This window comes from Oncorhynchus keta, chromosome 13, assembly GCF_023373465.1.
Source record: "Oncorhynchus keta strain PuntledgeMale-10-30-2019 chromosome 13, Oket_V2, whole genome shotgun sequence".
NCBI lineage: Eukaryota > Metazoa > Chordata > Actinopteri > Salmoniformes > Salmonidae > Oncorhynchus > Oncorhynchus keta.
In genome coordinates this window covers 39,532,378-39,551,365 of record NC_068433.1, presented here as the reverse complement: position 1 = coordinate 39,551,365, position 18,988 = coordinate 39,532,378, and the positions used below count along the sequence as shown (strand labels likewise).

At 46.8% G+C, this 18,988-nt stretch overlaps 1 protein-coding gene across 6 annotated transcripts in view; it reads left to right on the top strand.

The window, feature by feature from the left end:
* Positions 1–18,988, top strand: part of LOC118392317 (putative adenosylhomocysteinase 3) — a 43,443-nt gene that overhangs the window by 3,664 nt on the left and 20,791 nt on the right. The window contains exon 1 of one of the 6 annotated variants that reach the window (XM_035784192.2): positions 18,043–18,108. The exons of 4 other annotated variants lie outside the window; for them this stretch is intronic. In XM_035784192.2, the coding sequence (XP_035640085.1) occupies positions 18,058–18,108 (51 nt within the window). In that variant the 5' untranslated portion in view covers positions 18,043–18,057. Of the gene's footprint in view, positions 1–18,042; positions 18,109–18,950; positions 18,975–18,988 lie in introns of those variants that run through there. One more of the 6 variants, XM_035784193.2, reaches the window with a different exon arrangement.

Sequence of the window (18,988 nt, the reverse complement as noted above, 5' to 3'; positions counted from 1 at the left end):
AATGCTGTCTCTACCTAGCTATTCAAATGAATACACAGGGAAGTGTGTTTTCCCTGCTCTTCGTGCTCATATCTCCTCTGCTGTCAAGAAGACGTGTTTTGGGCACGGCTGCCGTGCCGTGAATCGACCCCGATAGTGCTGGTCATTGGCAGCCGCCCCGGGGATCCCTCATCTGAGTCAGGCTCTCTGACACAAGTGTCTCCATCAGATTAACAGCCTGAGTGCCTGCTCCTTCAGAAGAGCCCATTCTGCTCCAATGATGTAGCTAGTGATTCAGGCGGACCAGCTAGAATGAGGATTATCACATTGACCTTGAAAGGGCAGTAGCCGACAGGGCAAACACTCCTGTGTCATAAAAATGCAGATATCTTGGCAGATGCTTTATTAGACTTGCATGAAAGGCGAGTGCAAAAAGGATCTTTAGTAGCTATTGTTTAACTATTTATCTCTATCTTTATGGCTGTGGTGTAAAAGCTGTCCAGGATCCTTTTGGTTCCAGACTTGCATTGGTACCGCTTGTCGTGCGGTGCCAGAGGGAACAGTCAATGACTTGGGTGGCAGGAGTATTTTTTGGGCCTTCCTCTGACACCGCCTGGTATAGAGGTTTTGGATGGCAGGGTGCTCGGCCCAAGTGATGTACTGGGCCGTACGCACTAGCCTCTGTAGAGCCTTGCAGTCAGATGCCAAGCAGTTGCCATACCAAGCGGTGAAGCAGCCAGTCAAGATGCTCTCAGTGGTGCAGTGGAATCTGAGGGCTCAAATCTTTTCAGCCTCCTGAGGGGGAAGAGGTGTTGTCGTTCCCTCTCCATGATAATTCCTTAGTGATGTAGACACCGAGAAAGTTTTTGACCTGCTCCACCACAGCCCCATCAATGTGGACAGGGGTGTACTCAGCCCTCCTTTTCCTATAGTCCACTATCAGCTCCTTTTGTCTTGTTGGCACCGTTTTATATCGGAGTGCCTTTTGATTCGAGTGCCTGCACATGCGCAGTTCGGTGTGAGACTACCGTTAGACTGGATTTTTACGTTTTCTGCGATGTTACCTTCGCTAGACAAAATTGCCACGACAGCCCCTTGTCCTGATTTAGTGGGGAAAAATCCTTTGTGCTTGGTCCCACATTAGCCATTAACTGTTGGCTAAAGATTGTGAATGAGTTTGAATATTCACAAAGGTCTCTGGCCGGGGCCACCCCCAGAAACCAGAGATCGAGGCCTGTGTCAACAACCTCGAGCCCAGTTGAGAAAGACACGCTCCAGTGGGGCTTCAAGGAGAGCCGTGCATGTGATGCGGTGTTCATTAACACGGAGGATGGCTGGAGGAAGAAGAGGAATGGTCGGTGATTGGGACTAGATTTGTTGGTGTAGTGCTCACAGCAGCAAACTGAGCTGGAAAGATCCCTCCGTGCCTGGGCCTTACTGCCTCGCTCCAGGCCGGTCTACAGGAGCTTGATGTACATCGGACAAACCGCTAGAAAAGACCACTCGAGGCCTAGTCTTTTGTGCCCTTTGTGTCGTTAGGAACTGGCAAGCACGAGTTTACGACCAACACACACTATCTTTTGTCCGCCATACGCAATAGGACAAGTCGCATTTGCTCACCAATGCAGATCTATTTAGATATCATACCGATATGAATGTCTAGAGCTCATGTTGACTATCGTGCTTCTCAGCCTGCCTTGGACACTCTGTAGGGAATGGGATGTGAGTGTGTGTTTGGCATGGTGCCCAGTCAGTGCACTCAAGTCTTCGACTGATTATCGCTGTGGTTTTTAATGGCCTTGGAAAAAAATTCTCACACAGTCGTTCACGCACACGCTGTGTTCACCTGAAGTCACCCCACTCTCTCGTTACCTCTGCGTTCTGCTGTAGGCAAACAATAGCGTGAACCAAACCAAACAAAGATGTTTCTGCTGACTGACCGCATTTCCTTTGTGGGTTGATAGCCATTGTGTTCTGTGAAAGTGTTAATTCACTCTCCCTTTTCTTACAATGTAATTACAGCACAATACTGGAGTCCTACTGCACCTTCCATTGCCTTCATCTGTGGTGGTGGGATTATTCCCAGGGAAATGGGCTGTTCGCACCACGGCTAGATAATCTCTCTTTTCGAATCCAGACCCTGAATGGACTCGTGTTTTTTTTGTAATATTTCTACCACACGTATGTTTTTGAAGTGAAAAACATAGGCTAGCTACTCCAAATTAGTATTTTTCTTTAGAGCCCATTACAGCTGGATCTGGCCTTGGATATCTCTATGCTGCAGCCAGACAAACTTTCTCGCAAAGCTGTCAGGTGCATGTGTGCCTTGTCAGCATCTGGGGTTCCACCTTCAGACCCTCTCCCTTCCTGTCGTCACTTTGTACTATGGCTCTGGAGGGTGAGTTCTGTGAGGTGAAACATTCAGAACGACCCAGCTAGAAATATATAAGCTTCTGAAGTTGTCAGAACTGGTTTCCACACGTTCAGTAAAGTGTACCCAGTAGAATATTCGTACAAGAGGTCGACCGACTGATTAAAAAAAAAAAAAAAAAAAAAGTGGACACCGATAATTGGAGGACCAAAAACAGCCGATACCGATTTTAATCGGACGGTTTTTATTATTATTTTAATATATATTTGTAATAATCACAATTACAACAATACTGAATGAACACTTATTTTAAGTCAATACATCAATAAAATCAATTTGGTCTCAAATAAATAATGAAACATGTTCAATTTTGTTTAAATAATGCGCAAACAGTGTTGGAGAAGAAAGTGAACTATATGTTCTATGTATAAAAAAAAAACTAACGTTGAAGTTTCTTGCTCAGAACATATGAAAGCTGGTGGTTCCTTTTAACACGAGTTTTCAATATTCACAGGAAATAAGTTTTAGGTTGTAGTTATTGTAGGACTATTTGTCTCTATACCATTTGTATTTCATATACCTTTAACTATTGGATGTTCTAATAGGTACTTTAGTATTGCCAGCCTAATCTCGGGAGTTGATAATAGGCTTAAAGTCATAAACAGCGCAATACTTGAGGCACTGCAAAGATAGTGCTGTTTGAATGAATGCTTACGAGCCTGCTGCTGCCTACCACTGCTCAGTCAGACTGCTCTATCAAATCATAGACTTAATTATAATATAGTACCACACAGAAATACGAGCTTTGGTCATTATATGGTCAAATCCGGAAACTATCATTTCGAAAACAAAACGTTTATTCTTTCAGTGAAATACGGAACCGTTCTGTATTTTATCTAACAGGTGGCAACCCTAAGTCTAAATATTGCTGTTACATTGCACAACCTTCAATGTTATGTCATAATTATGTTCAATTCTGGCAAATTAATTACGGTCTTTGTTAGTAAGAAATGGTCTTCACACAGTTCGCAACGAGCCAGGCGGCCCAAACTGCTGCATATACCCTGACTCTGCTTGCACTGAACGCAAGAGAAGTGGCACAATTTTCCTAGTTAAAAGAAAGGCATTGAGGCATTATGGTTAGGTACACATTGGTGCAACGACAATGCTGTTTTCGCGAATGCGCTTGTTAAAATCACCCGTTTGGCGAAGCCGGCTGTGATTCAATGATGAATTTACAGGCACTGCATATAATCGATGCAGTGCCTGTAAATTCATCAACGCAGGACAAGCTAGATAACTACACATGGTTGATGATATTACTAGTTTAACTAGTGATTATGTTTGTTTTTTTATAAGATAAGTTTAATGCCAGCCAGCACCCTACCTTGGCTCCTTGCTGCACTCTCATAACAGGTAGTCAGCCTGCCACACAGTCTCCTCGGAGTGCAATGTACTCGGCCATAATCGGTGTCCAAAAATGCCGATTATGAAAACGTGAAATCGGCCCTAATTAATCGGCCAATCCAATTAATCGGTCAACCTCTAATTCGGACAGTTATATGTTAGCTAACCGTTAGCTGAAGAAGATCGTGTTGAATGATCAAGTTGAATATGAATATTAAGTAGAGGAATAATATGAAGATGAAGAACCAGTGCAGAGGGGCTAGATGGAGTCAGAGTGCTGAGTGTTAATTTGGAAAGTCCCCAGACAGTACATCTCTCTGACAAAGGCCTCCTCACACAGGCCACAGGGAAGGAATTCCATTCAGACTCTGACACCAGGCCCCTGTACAAAGAGACAGCATTATGTTCAAAAAGTGCGGCATCACAAAAGTTCCCCCCTCACAAAGGAAAAAGCACTGTTCTGTCTGCCTGGTTTCCTCCCCGCCAGAGATAAAAAGGCACGAGCCACGAGCAGCGGTAGGCTAATCCAGTACTGGGAGAGACCATTCCCGTGGCGAAAGGGGTATAGGACTCCTATGAGCTGGATTAGTCTGACTGTTCAATCAGCTCTTTGGTTTCAACCTGCGGCCTCTGTTGCACTGGCTTTGACTATTGGTATCTGTTGGGTTGTAATACATGGACCTTGATACTTCACAGCTGTTTTGGCTTGTAGCTTAGCAGTTAAGAGCGTTTGGTCAGGAACCAAAAGGTCGCTGGTTTGAATCCCTGAGCCAGCACCGTGGAAAAAATCTGCCATTCTGCCCTTGAGCAAGGCTGTTAACCCCCGCAACCACAAATGCACCCTGGGACATGGTCATCAATTTTTTTTAAGGCAGCCCCCCCGCATCTCTTTGATTTAGAGGGGTTGGGTTAAATGCGGAACACACAATTCGGCTGAATGTATTCAGTTGTGCAACTGACTAGGTATCTCCCTTTCCCCTTCGTAAACAACCGGTGTAGACTAACATTTAAATGCTAACTAACGGGTCATTCCCAACACTGCAGAGAAAAATGTAGAAACAAATAACACAAGGAATAAATACACTATCAGTTATGATAACTTGGCTATATACACTGGGTACCGGTACCGAGTCGATGTGCAGGGGTATGAGGTAATTGAGGTAGATATGTGAATATATTCTAGGTAGGGGTAAAGTAACTAGGCAACAGGATGGATAATTAACCATAGCAGCAGTGTATGTAATTAGTCAAGAGTTAGTGCAAAGAGGGTCAATGCAAATAGTCCAGGTAGCTATTTAGTTAACTATTTAACTAACTATTTAGCAATGTTATGGCTTGGGGGTAGAAGCTTTTCAGGGTCCTGTTGGTTCCAGACCTGGTACACTGGTACCACTTTTGTACTGCGGTAGCAGAGAGAACAGTCAGTGACTGGAGTCTTTGGCAGTTTTTAGGGCCTTCCAATGCCACCGCCTGCTTCCACTGCCACCACCTGTTTCCTCTGCCACCGCCTGCTTCCACTGCCACCACCTGTTTCCTCTGCCACCGCCACCTTCCACTGCCACCACCTGTTTCCTCTGCCACTGCCTGCTTCCACTGCCACCACCTGTTTCCTCTGCCACCGCCTGCTTCCACTGCCACCACCTGTTTCCTCTGCCACCGCCTGCTTCCACTGCCACCGCCTGCTTCCACTGCCACCGCCTGCTTCCACTGCCACCGCCTGCTTCCACTGCCACCGCCTGTTTCCTCTGCCACCGCCTGTTTCCTCTGCCACCGCCTGTTCCACTGCCACCACCCTCTGCCACCGCCTGCTTCCACTGCCACCACCTGCTTCCACTGCCACCGCCTGCTTCCACTGCCACCACCTGTTTCCTCTGCCACCTCCTGTTTCCTCTGCCACCGCCTGTTTCCTCTGCCACCGCCTGTTTCCTCTGCCACCGCCTGTTTCCTCTGCCACCGCCTGCACTGCCACTGCCACCACCTGTTTCCTCTGCCACCGCCTGCTTCCACTGCCACCACCTGTTTCCTCTGCCACCGCCTGCTTCCACTGCCACCACCTGTTTCCTCTGCCACCGCCTGCTTCCACTGCCACCACCTGTTTCCTCTGCCACCGCCTGCTTCCACTGCCACCACCTGTTTCCTCTGCCACCGCCTGCTTCCACTGCCACCGCCTGTTTCCTCTGCCACCGCCTGCTTCCACTGCCACCACCTGTTTCCTCTGACACCGCCTGTTTCCTCCGCCTGTTTTTTCAGCCCAGATTACACGACCACTGAGTTTTGCGAGGGAAAGCTACATTAGTCAGGCGGGCAAAAGCGCGAACAGACATTTTGTAATTCGTTCAGAGCTCACAGATGGTTGGATCTTCTTCCACGGTCGCATTTAAACGGTGCAGACTCAGAATAGCATGACCCTAAAAATGACTTAACTGCCCTCAGTGTTTTATGTAATTGTACATTTCCATTGAGACAATACTATTTTCGGGAACACTTCTGACAGACATATAATTCCACAATCCCCAGCTCCCCCTCCCTTGCTTTGTTGTGGGAGAAATAATCTCTAAATTGCTTCCCGTCTGTATAAATGTTGTTTTCTATCACTCTCAGGCTTAGGCTAGATGCAGGCCTAGCTGTCTGTCACTGACCTCTAGACCGTGAGTATCTTTGTTTTGTTGTTTTAGTTAAAAAATCTCTATCTATATATGTAGCGAAAACGCCTAAATCCTTAAGCTTTATTCACAAACAAGCATAAATGGCAGAACTGTTGCGGTATTAATCCGGCTGCATTTATAGACACTCGGCTAATGGAGGGAGAGGCAACATCAATGAGTGTGTGGCTGGGCTTTGGGGAATGGGGCAAACTAGTATATTGATCGTGTTTCTCTGATCAGGGAAATGATTAAAAAGCACTAGATCCCATGATCAATAGTCATTGGGATTGGTTGGGTGGTGTCGTTGTCAATGGAAGTTTGGTTAGGCCGATTTGGATTCTCAAAACGACCCTGAGGGATTGGGAACGTGACCTTGAGCTAAGTAACACGGACCCTCCAAAAGTCGAGTTGGAGCATCGTTCTCATGGTGGTTTTGTATTTATCTTACATCAATTGTCCGACTTTTCAGCGGCTGCTTTTTAGAGCCTTGGCGTTATGCGTCTCTGGGAAAGCCGCCCTTTTGCAGTGATCCCGCCTGACACAAGCATATATCTGCTCCTGAATGTGCAGGTAGGTAGCAGGCAGCCACACTTAATCCCTGCTAATCCTTGGCTTTCCCCATCTGGTTTTACAGTGACTTAGATGCTTATTTTCAGTGTCACCGAGTCCGTTCTCATGGCTACAAGTTGAAATGAAGCGAGGCCGACGCAGATATACTGTGCTTTATGTGCTAAAGGGTGTGTTTCTGAATGCACCAGGCTCTCTGTGTGTGTCCTTTTTTTAAATTGTCCTTCTTTATGGGAACACTTGTCTGTGTGTGTATAAATCAGCCGGGGCACCGCTTACATCACACCCCCGAGAGGCAGCCAAGCGGCGCTGCACTCTCCTCTCTGACTCAAACTCAGGCTCACGTAGCCATCCTCCTCAGTAGCCGTTGGAAGAGGGCACGAGACACTTCTGAGCAGCGATTGGACGGGAGCGGTCCTCTTTGGAGAGATCTCTCTGCATCATCACTCTGCGTGTGCATGATTCCATGTGCATAGACTACCCTCTTCTTATGTCGTTGACGGGGATGATCCTGTTGGATCTCTCTTTTTCACCATTCACCCAGTGAATTATTGCTCAGAGTTTGAATGGGGGGAATGTGGCCAGTGATTTCCCCGGGACCTACGTTAATGAAATGCGCAGAAAGGACATGAAAGCCTTTTTTTAACTCATCGCCCTGCTCTTCCTGCTTTGAAAATGACCTCCAGGTCAAAACTGCAGGCACCCATTTCCCGCCACGCGGGCAAGTTGACATTGATAAGGAGGCATGGAGGATTCAAGGGGCACTGTACTTCATATGTCAGAGTGAACTAAAATGTACTGGTGTTACAGTGCCGGGGCTGTCGGCTTGTCCATCAGGGCTACCCAATCTGCCTAGCCGTAGACAGACCCCTACGTTCAATGGTGTAGAGGTCTACCACCGTTTAGGGCCCCAAAGAGATTGTCTCTGTTACAATCTTGTGAATGTGTAGTTTTTTCCATTTGGGTTTGTGTCCTTGGAGGGGGTTGTATTGCATGGTCATTGTGTGGGTTTCTTCTTTTGGATCTTTGAGGAGTGGGTGGGGAGATAGAGATGGAGGCTCTCTCAGGGTAAAGCGGGGCGGGGGGTGGGGTTGGTGTCCAGGAGTACTGAGGGCAATCCAGCCCATGCAGATTCCGAACCCTGGGTCCTGTCTGGCCGTGCTGGTTGTCCCTAAATGGTAGCTGAGCAGGGTGAGCCTCTGGCTGTCTGTCCAGATTTCAGCGTTAACTTGATTTTCCTTTCTGTCCCAGTCAGTGTCTCTGTCCTGCTCACAGAATGAATATAATTATTAACTGTATGGGTGTCTGACATGCTGATATGTGCAGAAAACAAGAACCCCCCGATCAGCTGGCCCAAACCCGAAATTAGCCCCTGGTACTTAGTCTAGTAATTAGCCCCCCCAAACCAAAGTCTTAAAAGTGTTAGGCCTGCAAATGTAAATAGCAGTAAGCAATGTGGGGTTTTTTTTTTAGAAGTGAGAACCATATTTTAAAGGTAAAATAAAGTACAAAAAATTCATTGTTTTTTTCATTTTGTAGCTACAAGCATATCTTGTTTTCTTGTGAGGATTTTCCACAAAACAAATATTTTCAGAGCTCTGCCTTCTATACTTTGATATTTCTGTTCAAATCTGTTCACTCAGCCCCACATTTAAGTCTCTCTATATAGCACACCATGTACCTTTTTTTTTTTTGTGTGTGTAATTTGTATCTCGTCTCAGTATAATCAGAGGGCACTTTGTCCTGCATTATCTGGGTCTGTTTTGATCCAGTCGTCCTCTAATGGAGTGTTATTCCGTGACAGCAGGGCTGGGGAGGCTGAATAAAATGGGTAGAGTGGTGTGTGGCCTAGCCTCTCGCTCTTTCGCTCGTCTGTTGTGTTAGGTGAGCCGTGGCCTGGCGGAAGCGAGCGACTGCGGGAAAGGATTGTATGAATGAGTGTACCTGAGGCCGTGTTAGTGGGCGAGCTCAAAGAACAGCCTCTTCAGTTGCTCTGAAGGTCCTGTAGCACAAAGGAGTGCTGCTGGTTTTAGGGAAGCACCAGGGAATGACGTAAATGGGGAAAACACGCAACACAAAGAGCTTTGGGTAAAGCGGTATCCTTGAGCCTCAGTTATTATTGTGATTTTAAAAGAACAATTAAATGTTCAAATGAGAGCGTCGACATAGATCTCTGAGTGGAGGAACACGCCCTGTGCGAATGGTTGCTGCTTACCCCATAGACCCATAGTTCTACATGTTCTATTTCTGCGAGTCGGCTCTTATTACCTGTTGGAGCTCCGTCTTCCTCGAACAATGTCACATTCTTAGAACTCCCTCCTGTGAAGGGGTCAGCACTGTGTTCCCCTCCCTCACCGAGAACAGGTGCAGCAGCCCGTGTGTGGGTGTTCTCTGCCCTGTCACCCTGGCCAGCTGGTCCCAAAGGGGGTTTAGCTATGTTTCTCCCGCAATTACACTCCTAAAAAGGACTCCGGTCGGAGACTTAAGTTGTTGACATGGCCTGTGCTCTGTTCTTGTCCTGTTAAGTTTAGTCTCGTTTTTTTTTTTAAAGAAATCCGTCTTTTCAGGATCGCCTAGGCTATTCAATACCAGGTCTCTATGGAGTCGTCTGGTTGCCTGCCCTGTCTCTTGCCGGCGATATGGCGTGGCGGATGGCAACATGAGATGTTGACACAAAGTAGTGTCTGTAATAATTGGGAGAAATAACATTCAGAAGTGTTAGACCTCTCACCGCTGCATTCAACACATGATATGTGATTTATTTTTAAAAAATTCTGAACAATCTGGATTTTCTGACTAATCTTTTCTGCGTTTTTATATCCCCAACCCTGATCTTTAGCCAGTCCATTTGTTTTTGTTTAGCTTTTAGAACCTGAATTCATAAAATTCAATCTCTGTGCTGTCAAAAGATGACCTGATTTTTATTTATTTTTTTATAAAAATAAAAAAAATGTTTTTATTTAATTAAAGTTTTTATAAATGATGTATATAAATGATGTATATATTTTTTTCAATCTGGGCAAATGGCAAAGCATCTGACTCCTGGACGGTCTGTTCCAAGAACTTGTTTCCCTGTGGGTAGCCAACTCCCCTGTGAGGAGAGTTCCTCCCGCTGACTACTGACAACCTTGCATCGGGTCGCATGTCTCTTTTTGCTCTGACTGACTCAAGTCAATGAAGTATTGGGTGTGTGACGAATGGTAGGTTTCATGAACCATGGGTCTCTTGAAGCAATATTCTCATTGAGACTAACCAGGGTAACTTTGCAGATTTGTTAGAATCTGTGGAAAAGTGGCGCATGCACAGAGTTGCAGCCTATATAATTACATAGAGCGAGAGTTTGTCATAAAGGGCATCATTTCAACTCAAGTACCGATAGAGATGTACTGTATGACCCTTCTATTGAAGCCTGAAGCTGTATTTTTCCCTCTGAACATGGTGCGGCTTGTCCCAGTGTCCTTCCCATCTCCATTAAAACCCTTTTGAATAATAGGCATCGTGCAGAAAAAATAATGGTGAAGATCCCACATCCTCAAGCCCGGGGTGTCCGGCCAGTGGATTATCAGACTTGTTGGATGCGGACATTGGTACGTGGGGTTCAGCGGTTGGCAGAACAAAAGAAGTTTCCGAAACGAGTCCAGGCAGCCTAGTTTGATCAGGTTTGTTGTGGTTCTAGTTTTCAAAAGGTTCTCTAACTAAAGCGCCCACCGCCAATAAGACTCTGAGGGAGTCTGCAGCAGTAGGTTGGTGAGATGTTCCTCTTGAAGGAAACTCTAACTTGTCGTTAATGGGTAAATTCCTGGGGGGGGGTGTAGCATTATGGTTTGACCGTTATCTTCTAAAATGGGCGGTAAAAGAGGCAGATAAGCTGAAGCGTTTGAAGACTGTTCTCATCAGAACAATGAGACACTCATGCCAGGCTGTCCTCTGCAGAATGGGCTAAGACTCTCCTCAACTGTGCCCAGAGAGACTTATGGTGTTGACAATGTCTCCTCAGCAGGCCTAATTATCTCACCCTTCGTTACCTTTTCAGTCAGAGTTTACACGCGCTAAAGATCGAGCATAATGTTGTGTCCTAAAGACCGATTTTTGGGATCTCTTAAAACCAAAGCAGAGCATAATCACATACTTGTGTTCCTCTTATAGCCCAGTTAAGACTGGGTCTGGTTTATTTGTTGAAGCTACCACTCCCCCACCATCCACATCGTAGCAGTCCAGGCTCCAACCCCTGTTGTTACTGCCGAGTGCACACACACAGGGCCTGCCCTAGATGTCTCTGTACAGCTCAAGGGTCACAATGGAGTATGCACACTTCACACGCAAGGATCAGTTTACACGCGCACACACACACACACACACACACACACACAGGGATAACCTCCCTCTCCTGGAATCAAAGATAATAAGCCTTCTCTCTGTCTCTCTCACTCCTCTACTGTACTTTTCCCTGGGTTTCACAATGTTCCTCTGCTGTAACAAACTGAACTGTGAGCTCTCTGAGAGGATAAGGACTCTGAGGAATGGCTTGTCCTGGCTGCGCCTGTTGGCATTGCCCAAGTCCTGACTGTTCTGGCTGTGCCATGCCATAGAGACGGCGCAATCCATGTCATCTCTGTCAAAGACGTGTCACTGTCCGCGGCAGCCCATTTGGACTGTCCTCTGTTTACCTAACACTCTGTTAGGGAGGGAGTTTTCCCTTCCCGTCAGCTCGTCAAATGACTTTACCTTTGTGTCTCTCTGAAGCGGAAAAAACCCCACCACATCAAAGTTCAGTTTGGTCCCGCGCTCTGTCCTGGTGCTTTTCATTGCCTCGTTGTTTGAAAGGTCAAACTTCTTCACCGAGGGCGGTAACCGATTTCAAAATCCCTGGGTTTTGTCTTCCCGTGTTTTGTTAAGTTTGGCAATGCGACATGGGGGGGGGGGGTTGGCAGAGGATGTTGGGAGATTATATATTTGAAATGCCTCACTCACTCGGTAATAGCCGTGCATGCCACTAGCTAAATGACATCTTGGGATTTGGCCAGCTTCAGTGGACAGACTGATTGACTTCTCACGCAGTCAATCATTACATTGCAGGTGCCTCTTCTCAAAAGTGTTATGAAAAGCGACCTGAATTAAGCTGGTCCATTGTCAAGCTCCAGGCCCCCCCAACGCGCTCTGTGTGCCCCCCTCTGCAGATCAGTGTCCAAGCAGTGAGCACCCAGCCCCTTTGCGTGCATTCCCCCATCTCCTGTCTGCCAATGTGGGCTCCACCCTGCTCTGTCTGGGGGTAGGCTAGTTCCCAGGCTCCTGTTACAAAGGCCTGCGTCTCAGTGTTTGAACTTCCTTCAGGGCATCACGTGACACTGACTCAATTATATTGCATGTCATGCCAGTGTGGGCTCCACATGCAGGCTTATCATTGTCATCTGCCCAAAATGCTTTGGTGCATTATTGATAGCAATGCTTCCGGGTGCGTTGTTTTTGTGGTACCTCTCTGAATGCGTCTTTGTCTGGTTGTGGATGAGCAGAGGAGACTGGAAGTGAACTTTAGTCTGACTAGTGTTTGCCTGCTGAATGCAGTTCTGGAGTGGAGGAGATGCCTTGAGGAAAGTCTGTGGACTGGTAGAGGGGAGGCAGAGTGATCCCACATGTAGGTGCGATAGTCTAGCGATTTGGCCTAACAGTATCTTGCGTCTCTTTCCTACGCCGAGGGGGAACGTTTTCTTTCAGGAAAAAGGGATGACGTAATGTGTAGTAAAGATGAGGTAGGCTAACCTAAATTGAAGCTATAAAATTGTCTTTAGATAATACCTAGGTGTTGGTGGGAACCAGAAACAGAATGTGTTGCATATTTGTGTTTTTATTTTATTTTTTATTTTGACAGGGATTCGTCCTGAGAACACAATCGTTATATCTATCTTTTTTTTTGTACATCCAATACACGAAACGCAAAACAAAACCATAGAAAACAAACACATTCTTCAGCAAAAAGGTCCTCAATCAGCCAATCAATTCATCCAATTTTAGTGTGCCTTGGGGATTTTTCCACAAGTAAGGTGCAAACCAAATAGTAACAACAGATGTACCTAAACTCAGTGGAGATGGATAGGACAGCCATCCTTGAGACGGAGTCTGTTATCTCGTACGTTAACCATGTAGAAAGGTACCGCTGGAGTTTACACCGGGGGGGTTATAAACAAACGCATGGATCTACGAGCCTCCAGCCTACTTTCTGATCCAGAAGGACAGAGGCTGGGGTTGACATGCTGTCCTCTGATCCTCTGCTGCTGAAGAGTTCTTCTCCCAGAAACAACCATTCCTAAAAAAGCTTCTTTTTTTTTAAATCAATTTGTTTGATTTTGTAGGAAAGTGAAATCCCCTGCCTCTGTGAGAGTAGAGCTTTAGTCATGCTGACCGGATTGCTAGATTTGTAACATTTTCGCTCATGAAGGGGGTTTTTCTCATGGAAGAGGAGTAGTTTTTTCCTAATAATGGAAAAACAAACAAATTTTAATTTGTCAATGTAGATGCATTTCTTAACATTGTGTTAATATTTTCCCTTAACATGTCTTTCCTGGTCTGATCCAGCTGATGTGCTGTCATGTCAGGAATCAGGATAGCCTGCGACTCCTCTTCTCCCCATCCAGCTATGAGCCCTCCAGCCAGAGTACAGCTCAGTCTGTAGCTAGTGTTGGCAGAACATCACAAATAGTACTGTAGAGCAGGGCCTGCCTGTCAGCTGCAGGGATGGAGGACCAGAGTTCTGACCCCTCACACACATACTCCCAACTGCGTATACAGAGTATTTCAGCAGGCTGATGTAGTGTTGTAGTACATTTTATCATGGACTCACTCTTTCTGTGTTTCTCTCCCAATTTAAAATAAATAAAAAACAATCACTTTCTCACTCTCCTCCTTTCACCCCCCTCTCTCAAACAGTTAATTCCTCTTCCTGTCTTGTCTTCATTCTTCCTGAAATCGATTTATGGCAGCCCCCCCAGCAACAGAAGTTGAGTTAAATGCTGGAGACACATTTCAGTTGAATGCAACAACTGACTAGGTATATTCCTTTTCATTTCTCTCCTTTCTCATAGTCCTCCAACCCATCCTGTATCATCCACCCAGGCCTGTACTGGTCCTATGTGTCTCTGGCACCTCCCTCCCTGTCTGTTTATCATTCTCTCTGTTGAACTATGGACTCTGCCTGGTGTGGATTCCACAGTATCAGATCGGATCACATCTGTGCCTGTTTATTTTTCACCAGACTGTAGCTTAATGCTCCGTGCTGTTTGAAGCCCCTCTTCTCGCTGTTCTCCTGAAACTCTTTCCAGGGCTTCAGACCCCATGGCGGCTGGTTGCTCAGTGGGTATCGCTCTGCGGCTTCACCCTGGAACCGCTTACCCTGCAGCCGACCCTAGTGAGACTGGGCCTGGAGCAACACGCATGCCGGCCTCCGGCTCTCCCACTTTCAGCTCCGGATACTACTATAGTAATATGACTAGTATACACTGTGGCCAGTATACGACACACCATTCACGAAAGTGGATGCCTCCTACAGACAGTAGCTTGCTTTATAAAGCAGCCAGACAGGCATCGAGGCATTCAGTTACTGTTCGGTTGAATGTTAGAATGGGCAGAACGAGTGGCTTTAAGTGACTTTGAGCGAGATATGATCGTCGGTGCCAGTATCTCAGAAACCGCCGGCCTCCTGGGCTTTTCACGCACGACCGTGTCGAGGGTTTACCGAGAATGGTGCGACAAACAAACAACAAACGTCCTGTGGGCGGGAAAAACATCTCGTTGACGAGAGAAGTCGAGGGAGAATGGTTCGATTCGTGCAAGCCAACAGGCGGGCCACAAACAGGAAAATAATAGGGCAGTACAACCAGTGGTGTGCAGAACGGCATCACGGAACGCACTCCTCGCCGGTCCTTGTCATGGATGATGGTGCAGCTATTGCAGCAGACGACCACACCGGGTTCCACTCCTATCCGATTAAAAACAACAAGAGGGGGCTCCAGTGAGACGGCGATTCCCAACACTGGACAATTGAGGAGTGGAAAAACATTGCCTGGTCCGACAAATCCCATGTTCCTGTTGCGTCACGGGGATGGCAGAGTCAGGATTTGGCGTAAACAGCATGAGTCCGCAGCCCCATCCTGCCTGGTGTCAACGGTACAGGCTGGTGGTGTAGGGGTATGGGGAGTGGTTTCCTTGCACACGCTCTATCCCTTGATACCAATTGAGCAACGTTTGAATGCCACAGGATATCTGAACATTGTTGCTGACCAGGTACATCCCTTCATTGCTACAGGGGGGTCCGACCCAGTACTCGATCTGTATCTGATAAACCGGCCACTGAGTGTATATGACCAGAGCATATCAGACCATATACCGTGGGATTTATATGTTCAATTATTTGTATTTAACTGTTGTAGTTATGTCGTGAACCAGTTTTATAATAGCAATAAGGCACCTTGGGGGTTTGTCGTGTATTGCCAATATAAGGGCTGTATCCAGGCACTCCGCATTGCGTCGTGCTTAAGAACAGCCCTTAGCCATGGTATATTGGCCATATACCACACTTCCCCGGGCCTTATTGCGTAATGAGACCTCACCTTTGGTGGTCTTGGCCAGTCAGTCATGTTACACAACTGCCAAAAGCCCGCCTTGCCAAGCGAATACACGGCCACCTGGTGACGCCAACCTTGCCGATGCAGGTACCTCTCTGTCTGGGCCGAGGGAGCACAAGGCACCCGTCACCTGTCCTCCCCAGGCACTGTAAATGTGGCACGGGTTGGTCGTTTTGGGCCATGGGGGTGCCTGTGAATCTGCCTGGCTGGCTGGCCAACATTGACCTGGTTCCTCTCTAGGCTACAGTCAACTAGCCATGCCCAGCTCCAGCGAGAGGTGACCGCACGCTCTATTCCGCAGTGTTGGGTTAGCATCTATTATTTACCTCTCATTAGCCTTGCAATCACTGAACATGCATACTGTCTGTATAATGCGCCGTGTTGCTGTGCAGTGCTGCAAGGTTAATGCCGTTAATGCAGACGCTGCAGTAGGATGCAGGGAGAGAGAAGGCTAGTATTCAATACTTTGCAGCATTGATCTCTCTGCGACCCCTGCCCTGTGTCATCCTGGATGTGGGATTAAGACGAATCATTGGTCCAGTCTGATTAATCAATTTCTGTAGCATCTATTTAATCCGCAAAAAAATTGACAATTAGGCCTAGCTATGAGTATCCCCTTAGCCACATTGGGGAGAGATCCACATGGTTGCCTTCTGTCAGTGATCAAGATGAATTGCTGCTGTTCATGTTTCTAGATGAATGGTCACCCCCCACTACAGTCGTCAGTAATATTTTCCTCTAATCTGTTTAAACATCTCCTCCCTCTGCTCTGGGATCAATGTGTTTTACTGTTCCGCAGGAAATGTAGAACGGTAGTTCATTCATTATGCCCTGCTGATAATCCTTAGGCTGCCATCCAAACGGTTTCCCCTGCGTTTCACTGTCGTGTCACTACAATGGTGGGCCCAGAGTTCAGTCTGGTTTAACCGGGTTAGGTGATCCTAGTGCTGGGCCAGAGTGCTGCTGTAGGGCAGGCAGTTTACCCTGTACCCTGCTAGCAGTCTGTGGTCCTCCCTCCCTCTCGCTCTTGCATAAACCATCAGCTCTCACTAGCATGTTAGCTAATGCTACGCATGCAGCTGTGAGCACATTTTTCAGATCGAGCATCAGTTGGCTTTTAGAGTGTAACAACATATGGTCATTTGAGGGAACAAGGGGAGGTTTATTTAATTTTTTTCTTCGCTTTCCTCAATGCAGCGGTGGATGGATGTCAGCGTTCTGAATGGAGCCCCTTTTCGTCAGCCTGTGGCTGCTCATGCGTTCATTGAATGTCCTGACACGGATCATGCACGTCGGCCTCACTTATATTCTGGTGCTGACCTAGTCTAACACGCATTACCAAATGGAAATGATCTATTGCCACGTTCCCAATTCTTGGCACTCTTGTCTCCTATTTATACGTTAGTATGTTAGTACTCTTTTATATGTTAGTGCTCCTGAAATGTGTCAGCAGTCGGCCGGTCTGAACACACAGGATTAATGCCTTGATTACTGACTCTCGGTCCTTTCCTCCTGCCCTGTGAAACCTCGTAGACCCAGGTGTGTGTGTGTGTGTGTGTGTGTGTGTGTGTGTGTGTGGGCCGCATGTCGAAGAGAAGTTTGCTCCGGACACTCATAAGGTCAGGAGGCACATGTCCAAGCAGTCCGTTTCCGTCGCACACTAGCATGTCGATCTGGCATAAGGACCAAGTCGGGTGACCAAGTTTGAAATCCGTTTCCTGTTGTTTGCCCCTCTGTGACCCTTGGTTTGAACTTTTATTAAAACAAGTAACAGACTAAAATGTTTTTGCAAGAAGATGAAGCCAAACCTTTTTGATGTTATGTGATCTCTCACTGCTGGGCAAGTGGGCATGGGCTATTGTGAACTGCCACCATAGAGCTCCTGTACGTCTATTTCTTCTAGGCTACAATATTTTCTAGTTCAGCGACCTTGGTCTCACTCAAGCAAAATGGGCCTAATCACTTACATTAAAGTCTCTATTGTCTGTCCCAGTGGTGGCAGCCCAGGGTCTCTCCTTGGCAGAACCCACTGTCCTGACCCCCCCCCCCCCCCGATTCTGAAGTAACACAGCCTCAAAATACAGTTTCTGCAACCCTCCTTCCTACCATTTTTCACCCTGGGTCCACCGGTCTACTATGAATGACCTCAATAGTCTCCAGCCAAGAGCCCCTTGTGGGTCACACAGTTTTTGGCCGTGATAAAGAATCCCCAATCCAATCCAGCCTGGGAACAAATAACAATTAAACAAGTAGAGGGAGAGAGGGGTGGGATAAACAGAAGTGGGGAACAATTCTGCTTTGTTTCTGAGGCACAGCACATGGGTGACTGTCCAGACCAGTCCGGGCTGGATCGGGGGCTAAAGCAGCCTGGGTAAAGAGGGTATAAATGGACAAGGCCCATAACTGCTAGTTTTCCAGACCCACGCCCTCTAGTCCAAACACAGTTTCTCACCACGCACCAGGCCACTGAGTCATGTTGTCAAAGAAGAATGACGACAGTGGAGGTGAACCCAGTAGGAGAAAGGTAAGACTGGAGGAGGAGGAGGATGGATTAGGCTGGGACTGACAAGGCTTCGGTAGATGTAAATTAAATATGTGTACAGGCGTTTATGGATCTCATCGTTGGTGACTTTTTTATTTTATTTTTTCTCTCCAGTTTTCAGGACTGTTTATGAGTTTGGTCAGTACCGTGCATGGTTCTAATGCCAGTGTTAATATAATACCACGTGTGACATTCTTCTGAGTGAAGAGGAAGGAAGCCGAGTGGATACTTGAAAAACCCGACCTCCTATCATGAGTACGCAAGACCTTTGCCTCCCCCGTGACTCATATCTATTTGGTTGGTTGGTTGGTGTGAAATCCAGATTGCGTAACCATGAGTCACTTCCTCTCTGTATTTCGGTAGTCACGCCGTAGCTTCCTGTAGAGAGAGGTGGACGGGCGCGTCTGGTACTCTGGATGTGCGTCAGACACTTGTGGGCTTATTTCAGCGTGACTGTGTCAGTGTGTTGTGCGTACACACACACACACACACACACACACACACACTTATTCGACGGTTTACGCTTTTGTTTTGCGCTCCGACGATAAGTGGAATGTTTACACACATTGAGGTGTCGTCCAGGTGCTTGAAAAATGAAACCCGGATAAAAGATTTCAAGAAACCTTTTCAATCTTCAACTCTGTTTTCGTCTGTGAAATCTCCCAGTGCTCATATTTTTTTTTTGTCCAGATTGTGAAACGTTACATAATCGCTCAACAATGCCGCTCTACATCACTGGGATTTCATACGTTTTTACATCCGGTTTGATCATAACTTAATCTACGGCATCGCTTTCCGTGTAGTTTCTCCATTAAGTTGTGTCCGTGTTGCTGGTTTTTATGACGCCAGTAAGTAAATCCAT